This window comes from Manis javanica, chromosome 3 (assembly GCF_040802235.1).
Source record: "Manis javanica isolate MJ-LG chromosome 3, MJ_LKY, whole genome shotgun sequence".
Lineage (NCBI taxonomy): Eukaryota > Metazoa > Chordata > Mammalia > Pholidota > Manidae > Manis > Manis javanica.
In genome coordinates this window covers 45,032,180-45,056,011 of record NC_133158.1, presented here as the reverse complement: position 1 = coordinate 45,056,011, position 23,832 = coordinate 45,032,180, and the positions used below count along the sequence as shown (strand labels likewise).

General features: G+C 38.5%; 1 protein-coding gene across 5 annotated transcripts in view; it reads right to left on the bottom strand.

The window, feature by feature from the left end:
• The window catches only part of BRWD1 (bromodomain and WD repeat domain containing 1), a 146,317-nt gene that overhangs the window by 106,282 nt on the left and 16,203 nt on the right, over positions 1–23,832 (bottom strand). For all 5 annotated transcript variants that reach the window (XM_037014737.2, XM_073231330.1, XM_073231332.1 and 2 more), the window contains exons 5-8: positions 10,208–10,358; positions 8,049–8,147; positions 7,520–7,680; positions 5,442–5,663 (exon numbers count right to left, since the gene is read on the bottom strand). In XM_037014737.2, the coding sequence (XP_036870632.2) occupies positions 5,442–5,663; positions 7,520–7,680; positions 8,049–8,147; positions 10,208–10,358 (633 nt within the window). The remainder of the gene's footprint in view (positions 1–5,441; positions 5,664–7,519; positions 7,681–8,048; positions 8,148–10,207; positions 10,359–23,832) is intronic.

The window sequence follows — 23,832 nt, the reverse complement described above, 5'->3', positions numbered from 1 at the left end:
TCACAGACTTCAAGAAGGGACTGGTGGTTACCAAAGGGGAAGAGAGGGTGGGTGGGAGGGATGGAGAGGTGGATTGTGAAGTATCATGATTGGTGCACATGGTGTGTCTGGGGTCACAGGAAAGACAGTGTAGCTCAGAGAAGACAAACAGGGACTCTTGTGGCATCTTACTACACTGATGGACAGTGACTGCAATGGGGTATATAGGGGAACTCAATAATAAGGGTCAATGTAATAACCACATTGTTTTTTCTTGTGAAACCTTCGTAAGAGTATACATCAATGATACCTTAATAAGGAAACAAAAGATATATATAAGAAAAAAAACCTTACTTGTTCTATCCTTAATTTCTGTACTTTCCAACTTCCTCCTTGTTTCCTGTTATTTTTCTAATTGCCAGAGAAATACACTTGTTCACTGAATGGCTTTTTATTTAATATATGCACTGAGAGCTATAAATTTCCCTTTCAGCACAGATTCAGCCATGTATAAACTATCTACTGCATTTAACAAATTACCCCAAAACTTAGCTACTAAAAACAACAATAAATATTTGCTATCTCAGAGTGGAAGGGCCAAGACTTCAGGAGCAGTTTAGCTCCTGGTGTTTCTGGCTCAGAGTCTCATAAGGTTGTAGTCAAGATATCAGCCTGAGCTTAACTGGGGATGGAGGACCTGCTTCCAACAGAGCCGACTCAAGTGGCTATGGAGGAGATCTGTTATTTGTCATAAAGTCTTTTCCATAAGGCTGTTTGAGTGTTTTATCGACATGGAATCTGGCTCCCTATAAGATCAGTAAATTAAGACAGAAGCTTCCATGTCTTTCATTATCCAGCAGTGGAAGTCACAATACAACATCTTCCCAATATCCTATAGGTTACAAAGGTCAACCATATTCAACATGGAGACAACCAGGAACAGGACTACCAGTAGGAAATAATCACTGGGCACCATCTTGGCTGGCTGGCTACCAAACTCTCCACAAGTTATGATATATAATATTTTCATTATTAATCAGTTCACAATATTCTCAAATTATTATTGTGACTTCTTTGATGCATGAGTTATTTAAAAGTATACTGCTTAACTTACCCAAGTGTGGATTATCTGTTACTAATTTTGGCTGCTAGTTATTTCTAGCTTAACTGCACTAGTGTCAGAAAATATACTTAGGATTATTTTAGTATTTCCAAATGTGTTGAGAATTTGCTTTAAGGGTCATCATGTGGAAAATATGTAACATCCCACCTATGACTTAAATAAAATATTATATGCAATATTCAAATATGTCAACACTATACTGTTCAAATGTTCATTCTTAATGATACAGACTATTCTTTGAATTACTGAGAGAGGCAGAGGTGTATCTAATCCCAATTGTGACAGTGGACAGCTAGTTTCCCCACAGATTCTTTTTTGCTTTATGTATCTTGAGGCTGTGTTCCAAACAGTGACAAATTTAGAACTCTACTTCCTTTCTAATGAATCCCTCTATCATTATAAATTGTCCCTCTTTGTCTCTAAAAAACATTATTGCCTTAAAGCTTATTTATTTAATGTTAGTATGTTACACCAGCCTTCTTATGGTTAATGTTTGCATAATCTTTTCCATCCTTTACTTTCAGCCTCCTATTATCCTTATATTGAAGGTGGGGTTTTGTTCATTTATTTGTATCTGAAATCTTTGTCTCTTTTTATTTGGACCATTTAAGGCACTTACAAGTTAAATATTTTTCTAATTGCCAGAGAAATACACTTGTTCACTGAATGGCTTTTTATTTAATATATGCACTGAGAGCTATAAATTTCCCTTTCAGCACAGATTCAGCCATGTATAAACTATCTACTGCATTTAACAAATTACCCCAAAACTTAGCTACTAAAAACAATAAATATTTGCTATCTCAGAGTGCCATCCAATGTTACCTGAGCATCACCTTAGTACTTTCTCGTATTTCTTTTTCTCTCTTGTCTTCTTTTTTATTTTTTTATTATTCCATACTCCCCCACCCCCAGCCTCCAGTTAGCTTGGTAGTTATTGTCTTGTTATTCTTTTAGTTGTTAGAGATTACAAAATGCATCTTAACCTTATTAAAAATCTAGTAATATGTTTATTTTCAACTTCTCAAACAATGCAAAGGTCTAAGAATATTAAAGTTACCACCCCTAATTTACAAGCTATTATTACTATCATTTTTATTCCATATATATTTTTAAACCCAATATACTTGTATTTACTCAATGTATTCCCATGACCCACACAGGTTTCTTTTTAAACTCTTCATTCCTTCTTGAACCTCCAAACCTGGAATCCTATTCCCTCTATGCCTGAAGAACACTATTCAGAATTCCCCTTTATGTCAGTGGTATTTTCAGTGGGTTCAGAGTTCCTGACCGCCAGTCATTTCCTATTATCAGCGCTCTAGAACAGCACTTGTCTGTCACCTTCCACTGAGAAGCCAGCCATCAGTCTTACTGTTTCTTGATTTCCCTCTGGTTTAAGAGTTCCCTTGGGTTTTATTCTGAAGTTCAGTAGCTATAGCTTTGTGTGTACTATTCTGCTCAGGATGTCTGTGTTTCTGTAGATTTATTTCTTCAGTGCACCTTATTTTCAGCTATACTCACTTCAAGCACAGCTTTTGCTTCATTACTTTCTTCAGGAATTCCAATTATACATATGATATACAGGCATGCATACCCATGTGGTATATTTTCAGCATATCCTCTCTATTAAACTCATTCTATATAGTCCAATCTCTTCCCTCTGTGCTTCAGTCCACTTTTCTTCTGACATCACTTCCAGTTAATTCTCTCTCTTTGATTTCTTCAGTTGTGTCTAATCTGCCATTATCACAATCCACTGAATTCTTAAATTCAGTTACAGAGTTCAAGTCCAGAATTTCCTTTCTAATAACTTCCAATTCTCTGCTGAAATTTTTTCTTACTTTTAATTAGTTGAATTTACTATGTATTAATTGTTCTAAGATATATCCTCCCCAATCCTATAAGTCTTTCAAAAATTCTGCTAAGCTTCTCAGTCACCTCCTGTGGAATTGGCAAATGCCTTCAAAATCAACGTTCCTCTTATCTACTGTATCTCAGCTCCATAACTGTTTATTACATTAGTAACTCAGGTATTTTCTCACTTTCATCCAGCTTGTCTACTTGTTTTGAAAAAAGAAGGCTAAGTCAGCCATGCATTATGTCTTTCATTACTGAGAAATGTTCATCTGCTATTCTATTAGACGGACAAAAGGTTCTACCTCTGATTGTAATCTGGCTATGTTTGACACTAACATTTTTGAGGCTGTAAAATTTATTAAGTGACACTATATAATGCTACCCTTAATGTTAAACTTGAGAAAGATGTACACTAAAATAGTAATTATTTTTAGATGGTAAACCTCTATGGAGATGTTCTATTTGCTATTAATTATCATCTCATTTTTCTGCAAACATTACTTGTGCTTTTTCATAAACTGAAAACCTTTATTGAAATAAAGGTTTTTCTATATGCGAGTAACAATATCTTCTATACTCCAAGCAAAGAACGTGAAAAAGGTTAATTAACTAAAATTATTTACTTTGATTTCAAAGTAACCAGTAGTAAGCACAGATGAACCTCCTATTATATTAAAATCTTGCTACCACTGGAGATTTTCTCAGATATATTCTGTAGATGACAAACACATGGGCTGCCATTACCAAAAGAAGGGGTTTCAGGGAAGACAAGAGTTGCACTAAGATACTGAAGAACTTTTTTGTAGCGGCTTTCAGACACCCTCATCTCACAAAGTACCAGGAGTTTTCGTACCATGAGTTTTCTCACTTACTACTACAGTGCCATCAAGTTCGTATCATAGAGGGAAATGATGGCTGTGGAACACAGTTAGAATTTAATTTTCAAACAAAGAAACCTTCCAGAGAACAAAATATTCCTTGTAAATAAAAATGAACAGGCAAACCAAAGTCCTGCTTAAATTTTCAAAATAGAACACTTAAAACCCCAATTACAGTTTGCCTTCATCGAAAAGTAAGTCTACAGTCTCTCTTCTTTGAGAACACTGACCAGAAAAGTCACCTTTGTCACAGAACTTCCCGCCAAATCTATGTAGAGATCACCTAACATACAGCCTGGGTGAATTCATATACACAAATGGAGCCACTCCCATAGTTTTAACCTCAAGTTACAGCTCCAATGTGCCTTAAGAGATCTTACAAAGCATTACCCTCCTAACAAATTGTAATTTTCAAAAAAATGACTGAATAGCACTATTTTCAGTCCCTAATGAACTAATGGATCTAAGACAGTAATCATCAATGGCCACTAGAGAGACCACCAGATATTTTATACCTGAAGAACACAAGCTTCTACATCAATGAATTGTGGTCCCTGCGGGAGGAGTAGCAGGATCAAGGAACTTGAAGTGTAAATTCTCAGGCTCCACTTCCAATATTTTGAAGCAGAATCTTTGGGTGGGGCCTAGACATCTGTGTTTTAATCAAGGCCTCCAGGTGACACTCATGCACATTAAACACAACTACTGTGCTGAATCCAAGAACCAATTTACAGGAAAAACAGAGAAGCAAGTTAATCTACTCCTCAAAGGTGCAAATGGTAAAATCCAAACTGTGGGAACTCTACATAGTATAATCCAATTACTTTAACAAAGAAACGGCAAGGAGCTTTTAAAGAATTGGGCAAAAGGATGCACTTTGTTTTAAGCTTCTTTTAATATACAGCAACCAATTATAAGGTATAAACTTTGGCTCCTAATTCAAACAAACAAAATAATGCTATTTATGATACAACTAGAAATTTGAACATCAATAAATAATAAGGTTGTATTTGTTTTTAAATCCTTTTCTTTTAGAAAGACATACTGAACTATTTTCAGAGAAAAAAATTATGAAATCTATGATTCGCTCCAGGTACAAGGTAAAGAGGTTGGGAAAGAATTGGCAATGGGTTGATAGGCACATAGGGGATCACTGTACTATTCTATTTATAGTCAAAATTTCATATATACACACACACACATACACACACATATTTTAAAAATACATAATATATATTTAAAATTAAAAAAGTTAATATATTGCAGCAAATTTAATCAACTTATCAAAGGCCACACATTTTAAAGTAGAAAAATCATTAACCTATCACCAGTTTGTAAGTGACATTCATTCAGTTCAACCCTAAACATAAAGGAAGCAGTAAGTCATCCAACAGGCTTTATGCAAAGCTCGAACTGCATCAGATATTTATTACATCACCCTTCCAAGACTTATGGAAGTATAATTAATTATATTTTCTCAATTACTAAATTTAAAATAGATCATGTAATTATGTAATTACTAAGGATCTTACTTTCCTCCAAAAAGGGTTTTAAAGAAAAAGCAAATCAACACTCAAATGTGCACACTATAGCTAGTTTACCTGTAAAGATGTAATTGAGCCTGTGTGTCCTTGGAGTACAGCTACAGGGGCACAAGTTCTTAAACACCACACTCTGATTATTTTATCGCAGCTCCCTGCAGCGATCATTGTATTCTCATAGTTTACTGCCATATCTGAGATTTCTGCAGAATGGCCTCTTAATGTGGATAACAGACGGCCATTATGTGTTGACCAAATCTTCACCAAACAATCATCTGAACCCTAAGAAAAAATACACCCCAAAAATAAATGTTAATACAGCACATCTTCCATAGCATTTTTTAAAATACCATTTACATGTCACTCAAATCAAATATGTGTAACTCCTCTTTTTCCAACCATAGAATACTCTGTAAATTATGAATCTCATGGTCCAAACACTTAACAGTAGCTTTTTTCTTCACATCAAATGTCTGCATAAAGATATGGTGATGTTTTCACTCCTATGGAACAGACCACATTATAAACACAATTTTCCCAAAATTCTCTGCCAAGCAGTAAGTCCACCTAAAAGCTCATGACTCACTTATTTTCAATTAACAGTGTTAAACGTTCGTTTAACTCACATCAAACTAAATAATTGGATGAGTGTTAAGGACAGATATGTATTTCACAGACCGAGTAAATGGCACCCCCAAAGGCAACTAAAAAATAATGGGACTGGCACCCTCAATTTAAATAACCAAACAACAGTGTCTCAAATTTATAGTACCAGCCAGCATCCATCCACTCAGCAAATATTTGAGTATCTAACTCTGAATTTCACAAATGTAAAAAGAAACTTAAACTTCTTAACCACCCTAATTTTTCCTTACAACATTAAAATGGTAAACTCCAAATATTTGCATAAAACAATCTCTCAGGGTTCAAGTCATCACACAGTCTCCCTGAATCAGAGAGTGATCAATGTGAAAATGAATCAACTCCAGAGATCTAGATTTTTGTGGGGGGTTTTTTGGTTGTTTTTGGTTAATAAGCATTCTAGAAATTAACCTAATTCAGCTGGAGGAGATTAGGCATGCATATTTTTAAGCATCCTTGATAATGACACCTAAGAGCCAGAGCTCTAAAGCAAAGTCTCACAAGCACCACACAAGGTCTAACTATCTGCATCTGAATCACTTGGGATATGTAATAAAAATGCAAATTCATTGGCCCCCACCCCAGACCTACTGATCAAAATCCCTAAGAATAGGAAACATAAAAATTATATGTTTCTTAAGACTTCCTAGATGATGCTGATGCACATGAAAGAGCTCCAGATACTGAGACAGGGACTATGGGTGTAGTCATAGTAGGGTAAGGGCCTCCAGAAAAAGCAAGGCAGGATAATTACAGTCAGAGCAATGTAACTACATGCAAGGAAACCCCCTACCAAAACTCTGTGTTAAACATTAAGCTCTGCAGTCATTCTTAAGGGAAATCAGTTAATATTCCCCAGTTAAAGAAGAATAGCACATGTGTTTATTATGCTAATCATTTGTAATTATGTGTAAGATTCACTTTAGCATGCTAAAAGGCCCAGGCCTATATGCTGTCTTTGCTTCCTCAGAACTGATGTGATTTGCAAACTGGGCAACTAATTTAGCATGTAGGCCCAGCTGTAAACAACATAGTAAAAGGCAGGAAGGATTCCACCTTAAAGTTAAGATTGCATTTTAATACCCAGGAAGTTAAGAACTGAGATTCTTAACTTACTCTTTAGCAAACAGACAATAACTCAGCCCACCTTGGGGGCTGGGCAGGCAGTGTTTGATATGCTCCCAGACCAAGACTCTGGTATCTCAGGGAGAAATCACAGCAGGAAGTACCATGTTCAGGGACCACTTAACAAGTCCACACCCCTAGGCCTTTTCTCATGTTCCCAAAAATCCTCAACTGCCTATAAAACCTCTAGACAACGCACCACTATGGGCTCTCTTTTTCCCTCCTGGTGTGAGCCAGGAGCTCTGTCCTCTCACTGTATCCTTAACTAAAAGCCTCCCCTACCTTGAGTGTTTGCTAAGTTCATTCTTCAACTCCACAAACAAGAATCCCAGCATCAATACCACCAAACTGAGTTTAAAATGTTAACTCACTGTAAAGATTCTATGTCCTGTCCTATCAAATGCTACACAATAAACAGCAGATAGATGTCCAAGAATCCTTCTGTGCATTTTTATATGCTGATACATAATTCCTGGAAATGTTGTGCTAAAAGTAGAACACCCTCTGAGTTGTTTTCCTCGATGTATCTCCACTAGGAAATAAAAACAACGAAAATGGTTAAGGGGGAGCAAATATGTAAAAAGCTAAGAAACACTACAAAACAATTTCTACAGGGTCATAAAATCTATGTTCAACAAAATATTTAAGGACACAAGTTTCTTCCCAATTCTGTTCTACTATAATCACTAGTACAGACTCTTAGTACAGTTAAGATGTTTCATTCATTTTACTTTAAGTAGTAATTTTAGGAAAACAATAAATTTGAAAATTGATACTTGTTACTATTCAGCCACCACCACTACCAGTATATTCCCTTTTAAATTCTACTATAGCAGTTACAAAGTTGGTCAAAGAGGTAAAGAAAGATTTTGGGTCCTCTGAAAAGCAAATCTCACTTACCAAGATTTGGTGGGGAACCATAATTCACTGGCATTTCAGGAGGTCTTCCTCTGTGAAGAGCAGCAAAGGCAGAGCCCTTCCAAATTGTGTGCCTGCAGTCTTTAAAATGAATTTTAGATACACATAAAATCTTGAAATTTAACCCAAAGAAAGATTTTATAGAATACTTACGTATATTGTAATAAACTGTTTATTCAAAGTTTTACCAATTATTATACTTTAACAGAAAAGCCCTAGAGGTTTATTAGACTACTTCTGAAGGAAAAAAGAAGTTTTAAGACATCTCAAATACAACAACTAACATTTGCGCAGCACTTTACAATTTACAAAGTGCTTTCCACATACATTATCTCATTGAATCCTCACAACAACCCTGTGAGGTAGGTATTACCATAAATTTATAAGTGAGGTAACTGAGGCTCAAAGGTTCTAGGTCCTTTAAAGAAATCCACCGCACATGATTAGTCAAGATGGACTATAAAACCAGATCTTTTAACCCCCAAGACCCATTCAATACCAAGTAAGATTTCATTTTTCAATGCAGAATTACACCATACAGTATTAATGATACAAGGTCATAATCACAACTGATCCAACTTTCCAAAATGGAAATTTTTGTAAGGAAAACTTTAATTTCTTTGATTTATATGAAAACCCTTCACTTAGTAAATTTAAATGTTGAGTTTTAAAATTTATTTTTGCCATTATTACCATTGACTTTAATCTCCTTAGGAAGTACTGACAAAATTATATGGCTTTCCTCTTGTTTAAGGATCATAGATAATCCTTTATACAAGAGCATATATGTAGGAGGATCTGTCTGCCTGAACACTAATTCTAAAGTCCCATCCCTCTTTGACCCACCAGCAAATATACTAAGAAAGAGTATCTGTCCTCCCTGCAAGAGACAGCAGCAGAACATGGATGACACTGTGCTAGAAATCAGCTTCTTCCAAACAGAAAGAGAAAAGGTAAAAAGGGATCATATAAACCTCTACTGAGCCTCGGGTGCCCCAAACTAACAAGCATATTACGTTTTACATAAATGGGCTCAATACTACTATCATGATCAAAAAGCGGTTACAAGGCATCCTCTCATGGCACTAATACAAAACAGAAATATGGTCCCTACCCTAGGGCAGCTTGCTGAACGAAGTCTCTTCTAAGGTCAGCCAGTTCTAAAGCAGTGCTCATCACAAAACAACATAGAGCTTGACACAAGTTAAGAAAACAGGCTACCCAGGCAACTACTACAAAACAACCTAAAATAGAATAATTACAAGGTGAATAGGGACACAAAACGGAAGAATATGAACAGTTTCCTGATTCAAGTCACGCAGAGGTGGCATGGCCAGAGATCACTAACAAACAACTAGAGCTGACAAACCAGTCTGGCATGGAACCAAGAGAGAGGATTGTTCTTCCTCAGTCAAGCTTTGTACTGGTGGTGCATCTAAGAGGCAGCATCGTATCAACAACAGATCTTAAAAATAATCACGGGGGATGAACATGATGGATGCTCAGGTTCTGAAGAGCCAACATTCTTGACCATTAGCAGGTAAAGCCACGTTGTATACATAGATCATATCATATACATATACGCAGTCTAAATGATTTATACCATGCTAACAGAAAAAGAACAGGATTCCAAACATTTTGCCACCACATAACTTCGCAAAAGAATTAAGTTGATGAAGGAAAAAATCATGCAATTGTACATTTTTGCTACTTGTTTTCAAACTATCAAATTTAGAAAATCACTTCACTTATAACAAAGGGCTTTCAGAATCTAAATATCAAATGAAATATCTCTAGCATTTAAAGAGTTTATTAGACACATACAATTACATTCAATGAAGTTATAAGTGAGCTACAAAATAGAAAATTAAGAACTCACATTGATAAAACCCCAAACACATCTCAGAATAAACTTAAGCTTTTTGGCTTAACATCTATGCCTTTATCATTTTTTTTAATGCAGAAGGACCCATTAAACACTTATGTCAATCTCTATGCTAAATGCAGAGAATTTTATAGTCCATATCATGGTTTATAGTAGTAACATATCACCTTTCTTCCACAATGCTTACATTACTTCACAATTATAATAATTATTAAGCAAGTAATACAAAGCAGAACACTTCTTCAAATTAAGGTACCTTTTGCTGTACGTAGCAAAGACTGCCTTCCTGCACCAAGTAAAGAAGTGACTCTTGAAATACTGGGTGGAATTTCTTTATCCAAAATAGGACCGATGCGCTGGCAGATTTGCAACAGATGATCAGGAGCCACATGCTTATTGGACAAGACCTGAATGGAGAACAAGTTTTAAAAACAACATTGTTCACAATACTATTAAAAAATACGAAACATTTAGTGAAGTCTGACAAAACATTTGAAAAGCATATACAATGAAAACTACAAACCATTGCTGAGAAATTGAAGACCCAAACAGTAAATTCATCTATAGATTCGAAGCCAACCCAATCAAAACTCCAAAAGAATTTTGTAGAAATTGACACTTTTATTTTAAAACCCATATGCAAATGGCCTAGAAAGGCCAAAGCAGTTTTGAAAAAGAACAAAGTTCAAAGATAACAGTACCCAATTTTAGAACTTGGGACAACTGATCTTTGACAAAGGTGTAAAGGAGAAAGAAAGAATCTTTTTAACAAATGGTGCTGGAATAACTGGCATCCACTTACCAAAGGGGGAAAAAAAATTAACTTTGATGCATACAATGCACCATAAACAAATATCTCAAGACAGATCATACATCTAAACATATAATCTATAACCATAAAACTTACAAAAAGGGAACACTGTAGAATATCTTTATGATCTGGGGTTGGGCAGTTTTCCAATATAACACCAAAAGAATAATCCACAAAAGAACTAATCGATAACCTGGACTTCTCCAAAACTAACTGCTGGTTTTTTTCCAAAAAGTACAGTCAAGATGAAAAGATAATGCAGAGACTTGCAAAGATAGTGCAAAGCATTAATATGATAAAGGACTTCTATCCAGAACATATAAAGAACTTTGAAAACCCCCCCAAAAAAATCTAATTTTTAAAATGGAGCAAGAGATGTGAAAAGACACCCCACCAAATAAAACTAATAAATGGCAAATAGATGCATAAAAAGAGGCTCAACATCATTTGTAGTTGTTGAAATACAAATTAAAACCATAATGAGTTATCACTACACTCCTATATTAGAATGGCTAAAATTAAGAAGACTGACCAGACAGTATAACAAAGAGAAGACATGTAGTGATTCTACAGCATCTTACTACGCTGATGGACAGTGACTGTAATGGGGTTTGTGGTGGGGACTTGATAATGGGGGGAGTCTAGCAACCATAATGTTGCTCATGTAATTGTACATTAATAATACCAAAATAAAAACAGAAAAATAAAAAAAGTAGTAGTCAGCAAGTATGGCAAACACCCCAGCTATTTGGAAGAGAGCAGTGGCCACCCAAATGAAACAGCCACAGGTATAAATCAAGGGCAGCATTACTATTGTGCAACCAAATTTAAAAGAATGACCGTACCACCCCTCTCCCCTTCCAGCCATGCTACCAACAGACCAGCTCAATCCCAGTCAGCATCTGGCTCCCACAGGTTGAATGCTCGCTCACACCACACATTCACTGAGGACTTGCAGGGCTTGGCACTGTTCTCAGATGAGAGGACAGGAGACAGAGAAGTCCCGCTGATCACACCACAGTGACAGTCTGAGGAGGGATGGTGGCAACACACTCTGAAACGCGTATAGAACACAAGGACTTCAGACACATAGCAGAGTCTCCAGGACAGGGAGCAACTTCAGAATGCATGGTCAGGAGGCGCTATGACCTGAGGATGAGGGAGGCGGGACACAAGACAGTCCAGAGAGTAGAGCTCACATTTGCAAAGACCTAAGAAGGGCGGCGGCTGCTATGGCATCAAGTACCGCCTTGAGGCTCCACATCTGGGCTCTCCCATCCTTTTCGCTCCTGAAAGCCAGACCTGATCTCACTTTACTCTTCTGCTTAAAAACCTTTGATTCCCACTGTCTATATAATAAAGTTCCTAAGAACTGAAGAAAAAAAAAAGGACTGAACAGACCAAGACTGGCAAAAATGTGCAGAAATACTGGTGGGAATGTAAAACAGTACAACCACTTTGGAAAAGAGCTGGGAAGTTTAACACATACCCCTACATATTATCCGGCTATTCCACTCCTACGGATATACCCAAGAAAAATAAGGCGCATGTCTATTCAATAAGCTTTCTTTTTAAGAGCCCTGAGTAGATAACCCAAATGTCCATTAACAGGTGAATACACACATTATTGTTTACCTGTACAAAGGAATAATATTCAGGAACAAAAAGAATGAACTATTAACAACACAAAATGACATGGATGAGTCTCATAATTATGCTAAAGTCATAAAAAGAATACACACTACATACTACATGACTTCATTTATATGAAACTATAGGAAATACAAACAGACAGTCACACAGACTGGACCAGAAGTTGCTGGGTATGAGGTTCGGGGAGAAACAAGAACTACAACAGGGAACAGGCAATCCTGGAGAGTGACACACATACTCACTGTCTTCATCTGAGTGTAAACACTTCCAAATTTATCCACTGGAAAGACAGATAAATGAGTGCAGTTTATTGTACAGCAAATATAACTAAAACAGAAAACAAAAACCAAATGGAAACACAAAGCGTACTGTGCTAAGTTTACTTCAAGAATAGGCCTAATGTTACCTGATATGCAAGTACCTGGCAGAAAAAATGATACATACCTACAGAAAAATATTCAAGAACTCAGGGACAAATTTAAGATGGAGATTCAATCATTAAGAAATTCCATATCTGAAAAGAAACATACAATGGACGGATTTGAAAGCAGATTAGATGTAGTAGAAGAGGCGATAAATGGTAGAAATAAGAAAAGAGGAACAGAAAAAAGCTAAGGCACAGGGAGAAAAAAGAATCTTTAGGAATGAAAGAATATTGAGAATGGTGTGAACAATGCAAATGGAGAAATATACACATGACAGGGGTACCAGAAAAAGAAGAGACAAAAAGGGATAGAAAGTGTCTTTGAGGAGCTAATTCCCCAATCTGCGGAAGGAGATTAGTATCTCAGGCCATGGGGGTGCAGAGATCTCCAAACACAAGGGACTCAAGGAAGACAACATATAATACCAATAATAATGACCAATATTTAAATATAAACCAAGACATGTAATAATTAAAATGGCAAAGATAAAGAATAGGGACAGACTTTTAAAAACAGCTAGAGAGATGGGAGACAAGATGGCAGCATGAGTAGAGCAGCAGAAATCTCCCAAAACCATACATATTTTTGAAAATACAACAAATACACCTATACCTAAAAGAGAGACCAGAAGACACAGAACAACAGCCAGACTACATCTACACCTGCGAGAACCCAGCACCTCACAAAGGGGATAAAAAACAAGCCGCGGCCCGGGTCACGCCCCTCACCCCAGCTCTCGGTGGGAGGAGAGGAGTCGGAGTGTGGAGGGAGAGGGAGCCCAGGACTGCTAAATACCCAGCCCTGGTCATCTGCACTGGGAGTACAGACACACAGTGCATGGTGTGCTGGATATTAGGGAAACAGAACAGTAAACCCTGCAAGCGAATCCCCATAGCCAGCGCCTCTGGGACAAAAGAAGAGCGAGCGCTCTTTGAAAGTCTTAAGGGGACAGGGACCCCACAGCTGGACGTTTAAGTGCCACGGCACACTCAGCCCAGCAGCTGGGAATCCCGGGAAACTCCGGGCGCCCTAGCCCCTGGGCAGCAGCACAGCTCTGAGGCCCCTCACGGCAATAAACAGCCTCCTGCCCGTTCCCCCTCCAGTGCAACTCAGCCATAGTGTAGCAGCAGCCTGAGGCCAGTCACGCCCACAGAAGCAGGGCAGAGCTTCTTTAACAGCGGCCGGGGAAGAATCAGACACCCCGTCAGCGCGCACCTGCCCAACACAAGCCACTAGGGGTCGCTGTTCTCTCAGGAGAGGAAGGCCACAAACTAGCAAGAAGGGACGTTCTTGCAGCCGACACATGCACCAGCTCCCCACAACTACCTCCATCGCCATGAAAAGGCAGAAGAATTTGATCCAGACCAAAATCACAGAGACAAACTCTGAGAAGGAGCTTGGAGAGATAGACCTAACCAATTTTCCAGAAAAAGAATTCAAAATAAACGTCATAACCATGCTGATGGAGCTGCAGAGAAAAACACAAGAGTTAATGGACAAAGTAGGGAGGGAGACTACAGAAATAAAACAGTCTCTGGAAGGATTTAAAAGCAGAATGGATGAGATGCAAGAGCCCACTGGTGAAATAGAAACCAGAGAAGAGGAACGCATAGAAGCTGATGCAGAGATAAAAGGATCTCCAGGAATGAAACAATATTAAGAGAACTCTGTGAGCAATCCAAACGAAACAATACCTGCATTATAGGGCTAGTATAAGAAGAGAGAGAAAAAGGGATAGAAAGTATATTTGAAGAAATAATTGCTGAAAACTTCCCCAAACTGTGGGAGGAAATGATCGCTCACCCACTAAGTACACAGAACTCCCAACAGAAGGGACCCAAGGACAACAACAAGACATATAATAATTAAAATGGCAAAGATCAAGGACAAGCACAGAGTTTTAAAGGCAGCTACAGAGAGGAAAAAGGTCACCTACAAAGGAAAACCCATCGGCTATCATCAGACGTGTCAACAGAAACCTTACAGGGCAGAAGAGAATGGCATGATGTATTTAATACAATGAAACAGAAGGGCCTTGAACCAAGAATACTGTATCCAGCACAATTATCATTTAAATATGAAGGAGGGATTAAATGATTCCCAGAGAAGCAAAAGTTAAGGGAATTTGACTCCCATAAACCACCTTTACAGAGTATCTTAGAGGGACTGCTCTAGATGGAAGCACTTCTAAGGCTAAATACATGTCACCAGAGAAAATAAAATCACAGCAAAGAAAGCAGACCAACCAAATACTAACTAAAGGCAAAAAATAAAATCAACTACTCACAAAAGCAGTCAAAGGAAACACAAAAGAGCACAGAATGAAACACCTAACATATAAAGAATGGAGGAGGAATTAAGAAGGGAGAGAAATAAAGAATCATCAGACTGTGTTTAAAATAGCTCAATGAGCGTGTTAAGTTAGACAGTAAGGTAGTAAAGAAGCTACCCTTGAAACTTTGGTAACCACGAATCTAAAGCCTGCAATGGCAATAAGTACAGACTTTCAATAATCACCCTAAATGTAAATGGACTGAATGCACCAATCAAAAGACACAGCAGAATGGATAAAAAAGCAAGACCCATCTATATGCTGCTTACAAGAGAGTCACCTCAAACCCAAAGACATACACATACCAAAAGTCAAGGGATGGAAAAAGGTATTTCATGCAAAGAATAGGGAGAAAAATGCAGGTGTTGCAGTACTAGTATCAGGCAAAATAGACTTCAAAACAAAGAAAGCAACAAGAGATAAAGAAGGACATTACATAATGATAAAGGGCTCAGTCCAACAAGAGGATATAACCATTCTAAATATATATGCACCCAATACAGGAGCACCAACATATGTGAAACAAATACTAACAGAATTAAAGGAGGAAATAGAGTGCAATCAATTCGTTCTAGGAGATTTCAACACACCACTCACTCTAAAGGACAGAGCCACTAGACAGAAAATAAGTAAGGACACAGAGGCACTGAACAACACACTAAAACAGATGGACTTAACAGACATCTACAGAACTCTACACCCAAAAGCAGCAGGATACACATTCCTCTCAAGGGCACATGGAACATTTTCCAGAAGAGACTACATACTAGGCCAAAACAAGAGCCTCAGTAAATATCAAAAGATTAAAATTCTAACAACCAACTTCTCGGACTACAAAGGGATAAAACTAGAAATAAAGTGTACAAAGAAAACAAAAGGGCTCACAAACATACAGAGGCTTAACAACATGCCCATAAATAATCAATGGATAAATGACCAAATTAAAATAGAGATCAAGCAACATATGGAGAAAAATGACAACAACAACACAAAGCCCCAACTTTTGTGGGAACGCAGTGAAAGCAGTTCTAAGAGCAATCCAGGCATATTTAAAGAAGAAAGAATAATCCCAAGTGAATAGTCTAATGTCACAATTATTGAAATTGGAAAAAGAACAAATGAGGCTTAAGGTCAGCAGACGGAGGGACATAATAAAGATCAGAGAAGAAATAAATAAAATTGAGAAGAATAAAACAATAGAAAAAAAATCAATGAAACCAAGAGCTGGTTCTTTGAGAAAATAAACAAAATAGATAAGCCCCAAGCCAGACTTATTAAGAGAAAAAGAGAATCAACACACATCAACAGAATCAGAAATGAGAAAGGAAAAATCACAATGGACCCCACAAAATTACAAAGAATTATTAAAGACTACTATGAAAACCAATATGCTAACAAGCTGGAAAACCTAAGAGAAATGGACAATTTCCTAGAAAAATACAACCTTCCAAGACTGACCAAGGATGAAACAGAAAGTCTAAATAGACCAATTACCAGCAACGAAATTGAAATGGTAATCAAAAAACTACCCAAGAGCAAAATTCCCGGGCCAGATGGATTTACCTCGGAATTTTATCAGACATACAGAGAAGACATAATACCCATTCTCCTTAAAGTTTTCCAAAAAATAGAAGAGGAGGGAATACTCCCAAACTCATTCTATGAAACTATCATCACCCTAATACCAAAACCAGGCAAAGACGCCACCAAATAAGAAAGTTACAGACCAATATACCTGAATGAACACAGACACAAGAATACTCAACAAAATATTAGCAAACCAAGTTCAAAAATACATCAGGGGGATAATACCCCATGAGCAAGTGGGGTTCATCCCAGGGATGCAAGGATAGTACAACATTTGAAAATCCATCAACACCATCCGCCACATAAACAAAAAGGACAAAAACCACATGACCATCTCCATAGACACTGAAAAAGCATTCGACAAAATTAAACATCCATTCATGATAAAAACTCTCAACAAAATGGGTATAGAGGGTAAGTACCTCAGCACAATAAAGGCCATATATGACAAACCCAAAACCAACATCATACTGAACAGTGAGGAGCTGAAAGCTTTTCCTCTAAGATCGGGAATAAGAGAGGGATGCCCACTCTCCCCACTGTTATTGAACATAGTACTGGAGGTCCTAGCTACTGCAATTAGACAAAACAAAGAAATATAAGGAATCCAGCTTGGTAAACAAGAAGTCAAACTGTCACTATTTTCAGGTGACATGATATTGTACATAAAAAACCGTCAAGGCCCCACTCCAAAACTACTGCAACTAATATCTGAATTCGGCTAAGGTGAAGGATACAAAATTAATCCACTGAAATATGTGACTTTGCTATACACTAACAATGAACTAACAGAAAGACAAATCAGGAAAACAATTCCATTTACAATTGTATCAAAAAGAAAAAAATACATAGGAATAAACCTAACCAAGGAAGTGAAAGACCTATACCCTGAAAACTACAAGCCACTCTTAAGAGAAATTAAAGAGGACACTAACAAATGGAAACGCATCCCATGCTCTTGGCTAGGAAGAATTAATATCGTCAAAATGGCCATCCTGCCCAAAACAATCTACAGATTCAATGCAATCCCTATCAAATTACCAACAGCATTCTTCAAAGAACTGGAACAAATAGTTCAGAAAATCATATGGAACCACCAAAGACCCCGAATAGCCAAAGCAATCCTGAGAAGGAAGAATAAAGTAGGGGATCTCACTCCCCGACTTCAAGCTCTACTACAAAGCCACAGTAATCAAGACAATTTGGTACTGGCACAAGAATAGAGCCACAGACCAGTGGAACAGAACAGAGACTCCAGACATTAACCCAAACATGTATGGCCAATTAATATATGATAAAGGAGCCATGGACATACAATGGGGAAATGACAATCTCTTCAACAGCTGGTGTTGGCAAAACTGGACAGCTACATGTAAGAGAATGAAACTGGATCATTGTCTAACCCCATACACAAAAGTAAATTCGCAATGGATTAAAGAACTGAATGTAAGTCATGAAACCATAAAACTCTTACAAAAAAACATAGGCAAAAATCTCTTGGACATAAACATGACTCTTCATGAACATATCTCTCCGGGCAAGGGAAACAAAAGCAAAAATGAACAAGTGGGACTATATCAAGCTGAAAAGCTTCTGTACAGCATAGGACACCATCAATAGAACAAAAGGGCATCCTACAATATGGAAGAATATATTCATAAATGACAGATCCAATAAAGGGTTGACATCCAAAATATATAAAGAGCTCACGCACCTCCACAAACAAAAAGCAAATAATCCAATTAAAAAATGGGCAGAGAAGCTGAACAGACGCTTCTCCAAAGAAATTCAGATGGCCAACAGACACATGAAAAGATGCTCCACATTGCTAGTAATCAGAGAAATGCAAATTATAACTACAATGAGATATCACCTCACACCAGTAAGAATCGCCACCATCCAAAGACAAACAACAACAAATGCTGGCAAGGTTGTGGAGTAAGGGGAACCCTCCTACACTGCTGGTGGGAATGTAAATTAGTTCAAGCATTGTGGAAAGCAGTATGGAGGTTCCTCAAAAAGATCAAAATAGAAATACCATTTGACCCAGGAATTCCACTTCTAGGAATTTACCCTAAGAATGCAGCAGCCCAGTTTGAAAAAGACAGATACACCCCCCCCCATGTTTATCACAGCACTATTTACAACAGCCAAGAAATGTAAGCAACCTAAGTGTCCATCAGTAGATGAATGGGTAAAGAAGATGTGGTACATATACACAATGGAATATCATTCAGCCATAAGAAGAAAACAAATCCTACCATTTGCAACAGCATGGATGGAGCTACAGGGTATTATTCTCAGTGAAATAAGCCAGGCAGAGAAAGACAAGTACCAATTGATTTCACTCATATGTGGAGTATAAGAAGAAAGAAAAAACTGAGGGAACAAAACAGCAGCAGAATCACAGAACCCAAGAATGGACTAACAGTTACCAAAGGGAAAGGGACTTGGGAGAATGGGTGAGAAGGGAGGGATAAGGGCAGGGGGGTGGGAAAGGGTGCATTAACATTAGCATGTATAATGTGGGAGGAGGCACGGGGAGGGATGTGCAACACAGAGAAGACACATAGTGATTCTACAGCATCTTACTATGCTGATGGACAGTGACTGCAATGGGGTGGGGGTGGGGCCGGACTTGGTGAAGGGGGGAGTCTAGTAAACATAATGTTCCTCATGTAATTGTAGATTAATGATACCAAAATTTAAAAAAAAATAGACTTCAACATAAGCAAGTGTACTTAGGTTAAGTGCTGATATTATAGAACGTGGATTCCATGTGGCAAACATAATTCCAATAAGGACAATTACAAAATCGTTGCATTTCTGAGGATTCCAACATAGCCAGTGATCTGGGGGAGAAATTATCCTATTTTTGTATAGAATAAGGTACATCTGGAAAATAATGTGGTGTTCTGTTCCTGGTATAACCAACAAAAGTAACAAACAGAAAATGGTTCTGGATTATGGAAAAAAGTATAATGATCAATTCAATAAATTATGTTCCTCCAATATTTTCAGGTCCTAGACATGACTTTTAGTAACAGTCTCTATCACCAATTTCAGTGAGTAAGCCACAGTCTTCCAAGGGTCTCAGGAGTCAGGCCACAACAAATCTCTCCAAAGTCAGTCAATCTACCATCCTGTTTTTTGTAGCCATATTCAAGCTCAGAAAGTTTACCAGCCATAATCCTAGAATCACTGTAGTACTATCACTACTGCCAGGTACCACTGTGCCTCTTTAAGCCCAGGGTAGCAGTTACAGAGAGTGGTAGTAAAGTCTAGGTAATTGTTAGTCAGGGGAAAGGAAATCCCGGGGCAAAATACATGTATAAACTGAATTCAGTCAAAGGGAGAAATAAAGTTTAAAATCCGTTTATTTCTTACAAAACTGCAGTCCGGCCCATCTCTCTGTCCTGCTCTATTTCTTACAAAACTGCAGTCTGGCCCATCTCTCTGTCCTGCTCAAGCAGCAGCAAAACCAGCCCTCCCCTCACCTCTCTGATGCAGATAAGCCCCTCCCGTTGCCCAGATATTTACCCATTGATATGGAGATGAATTTGTCTCCATCCCTGAGGAATGAAGCAAATGCACTAAAGCCATACTTCTTTCCAACACTGAATGCCTATTGGTATGCTGATGTCCTGAAGCCATGCGAGATACTCTGGCAATGTTAAAATTTTACCCACAGGCCACCTGTCCAGAAATCTCACCTTACAATAACTCATTCCCCCTCTTCCGACCTATCTAGCAACATACAATAGCAACAGCAATAAAATCTTGATAATCCTCAAGCCAGAGGATTCAGCCTATGCAGATTAATGTACTTTACAGCAAAATCTCTCTCTAAGCACAAAATGTTTCTACACTGGTTTATTCATTCCTAACAACCATGCTAGATTGCTCTCAAAACTTTTACCAAATACTGGACAAAGTCAAGCCTCTCTTTAAGCATTTTTTTTTACAACAGCAACACAATTATACTTCTCAAGCCAGAGGATTCAGCTAGGTTCAAAGTCCCATGCAGATTAAGTCCAAAGCTTGTCCATTCCAGCCATCACGTGGCAGCTGCAGCCAAGTGGGTGCATCCAGGATACAAGGACTTCCAGTAGAAGCAAATAACTGTGATTTGGGGGGGCCACTTTGCTGTTATTCCAGGAATACACACGAGGCCAGCTTCCAGGCCTTTTCCCCAAGGTGACAAAAGAGCCAGCCAGCACTGGTCCATGTGTCAAAATGTCCAGGGCCACATCCATTTTATTCCTAATTGCTGTACCCATCCTTACAACACATGTCCAAAAAAATGGGTGCCTTGATAGCTCTCAAATCACCGGCGACCAGCCATAGGCTGCAAAGAGACGCTCTTTGGCATCCCCAGGCCCCTTTGGTGGTTTGCTGATCTGCACAACGTGCAGGGAACTCCTTCCAGGTTTGGCCGACTTCTTCAAAGGTCAATGGCAAGCCCCACCGACGGGCTACAGCCAATACTGTCTTTTGCCCCACGTGCAACAAATGCTGATGTAGCCATTGGGCCACATTAGAGGCCAACTTTCTTTCTAGCCAGTGCTCCTGGGCCAATGTGTCTGCTTCATCTTTCCCTGGGGATGCCAAAGGCAAATGGCCAGTCACATGATAAACGGTAGGTGTCTGTGCCACACCACACCGTGGCCTTTGGGTCCAGTCTCTCATCCACCCCACAATGGGATAGGTGGTTATTACCTTGGTCGAAGCTGTTCCAGTGATGGGCTCCATAGCCAGCAAGGCATGGTATATAGCAGCCAGTTGCTTTTCTGTCAAGGTGACCTGGACCTCTGCTCCTTTCCATAGATGTTACCAGGCTCCAGGCAGCAGCAGAAGCAGCAGCAGTAGTCTTAGGCTTGGGCCATGGGCCGGGGTTGGCACAGCCAGCAGTGGTGGTGCTGCCTCCACAGCCACACGAGTGTAGACACATGTCCCTCGGAGTGAGTGCCCCTTCTCCCCATCATTTCTTGGGGCGGCCCTCCCAAAGGTCATACCCATTCTGACAGATTTTGGGTTCAGAGGAACCCTGCCGACTGTGCAGAGTGTTAGTCCAAGAAAAGGAAATCCCGGGGCAAAATATCTTAAAGAACCGAAATCAGTCAAAGGGAGAAATAAAGTTTAAAGTCCGTTTATTGCTTACAAAACTGCAGTCTGGCCCATCTCTCTGTCCTGCTCCAGCAGCAGCAAAACCAGCCCTCCCCTCACCTCTCAGGTACAGATAAGCCCTCCTTGCCCAGGTAATTACCCATTAATATGGAGATGAACTTCTCTCCACCCAAGGAATAATGCAAATGCACTAAAGCCATACTTCTTTCCACCACTAAATGCCTTACTGGTATGTAGATGTACTAGAGCCAGGTGAGATATTCTGGAAAAGTTACAATTTTACCCACAGCAATGTGACAAATTGGAAAGTCATGGGAAAAAGTAGGTTTTCCTGTGAAGTTTGTGATACTGTAATTTAATCAGAATTTATAATGAGTATTTAGTTTCTTTAACATGATATCTATCTGACCTTTACTTAGCTTTCCCTCAAATGATTTTAAACTACATCTAGAAACCTTGCAATGGAAAATACGTAAGTGAACTACCATACTGTATCATCATTCCTGTACAATGAACAGTACAACACAACAATGAAATACAGGAAGGGACAGTCTCCAACTGTAAATCCAGGGAGAGGAAATCCTGGGGCAAAATACCTTAAAGAACCAAAATCAGTCAAAGGGAGAAATAAAGTTTAAAACCCGTTTACTGCTTACAAACTGCAGTCCAGGGCCTTCCCCTTCCTGCTCCAGCAGAAGCAAAACCAGTACCACCCCTCACCTCTCCGCCCTCCATTGCCCAGGTAATTAACCCATTGATACAGAAATGAACTTCTCTCCACCCCTGAGGATATGCAAATGCACTAAAGCCACACTTCTTTCCACCTCTGAATGCCTATTGATATGCAGATGTACTAATAAAGCTAGGCAAGATATTCTGGAAATGTTACAATTTTACCCACACTGACACAAAATAAAAAGTGTGGTATGTTCCTTGCTTGAGTAGTTCCCTTAGCTTGTGGAGAGAGAGAGGTTCCCAGCCTCTTTGCTAAGCTTGATAAAGCAGTCCAAGTTTAGTAGTCAATGGCGGGATAAATACTCTTACAGAAATGAGAGGAAAAAGAGCTTAACACTCAGTCTACACAAAAGGACCTTAGGCAGAGAAATATTCTATTGTTGTCTCGAAGATTTTTTTAATTTAGAAAAGGTAACTAGTTTCAACTTCCCAGAGCAGACAGTGATTAGCAGAGCCTTTCTTTTCCAGACACTTTCATAACCAGGAGACCATGTGATCTAGTTCTGGTCAATGAAGTGAGCAATCTTCTGGGGCAAGGAAAAGTTCCTGGAAAAATTTTCCTCTCTAATAAAAGAGCCCTTCCTTCCCATCTTTTCCAGGATAAGATGGCAAGAGCCACAAAAGCCAACTAGCAGCTGTAAAACAATAGTCTGAGGGAAAAGTGCCAAAAAGTCAAGGCTGCCCAAGCAGAAAACAGACTGTCTTTAATGGGAGCCTTAAATCACTGCCTTAATTCCATCTACATACTTATAAGACATCATTATGTAGTTTTATTATTTAAGCCACTGATTCTACACAAATGAAATATTCCCCAAGCCCATTATCACATGCTATGAAATCACACAAATCTAAACAGCATGTCCACAAATTTGAAAATCTACCAACCATCCCAGAAATGTGAGACTTGCCTGAAAAATGCTATTAATGCTGACTCCAATACTAAATGAGGACATATCCTTAGTTAGCATTTCTATACAATCTATTAATATTATTTTCTTCCTCCCTCAGCAAAACAATGAGCACTATTTCCAGACTAAAAGCTTTCCCAAATTACAAATTATTAGGAAGAAAAAAATCCTAAGATTTCTGATATCCTTGATGGGGAGTTCGATTATTCCTAGACTTACCATGAGATCACCCAAAAGGAATAAAATACAGAATGCAAAATCCTAAGAGACTTTGTCCATAAATGAGCTGACTTCTGAAAGGCA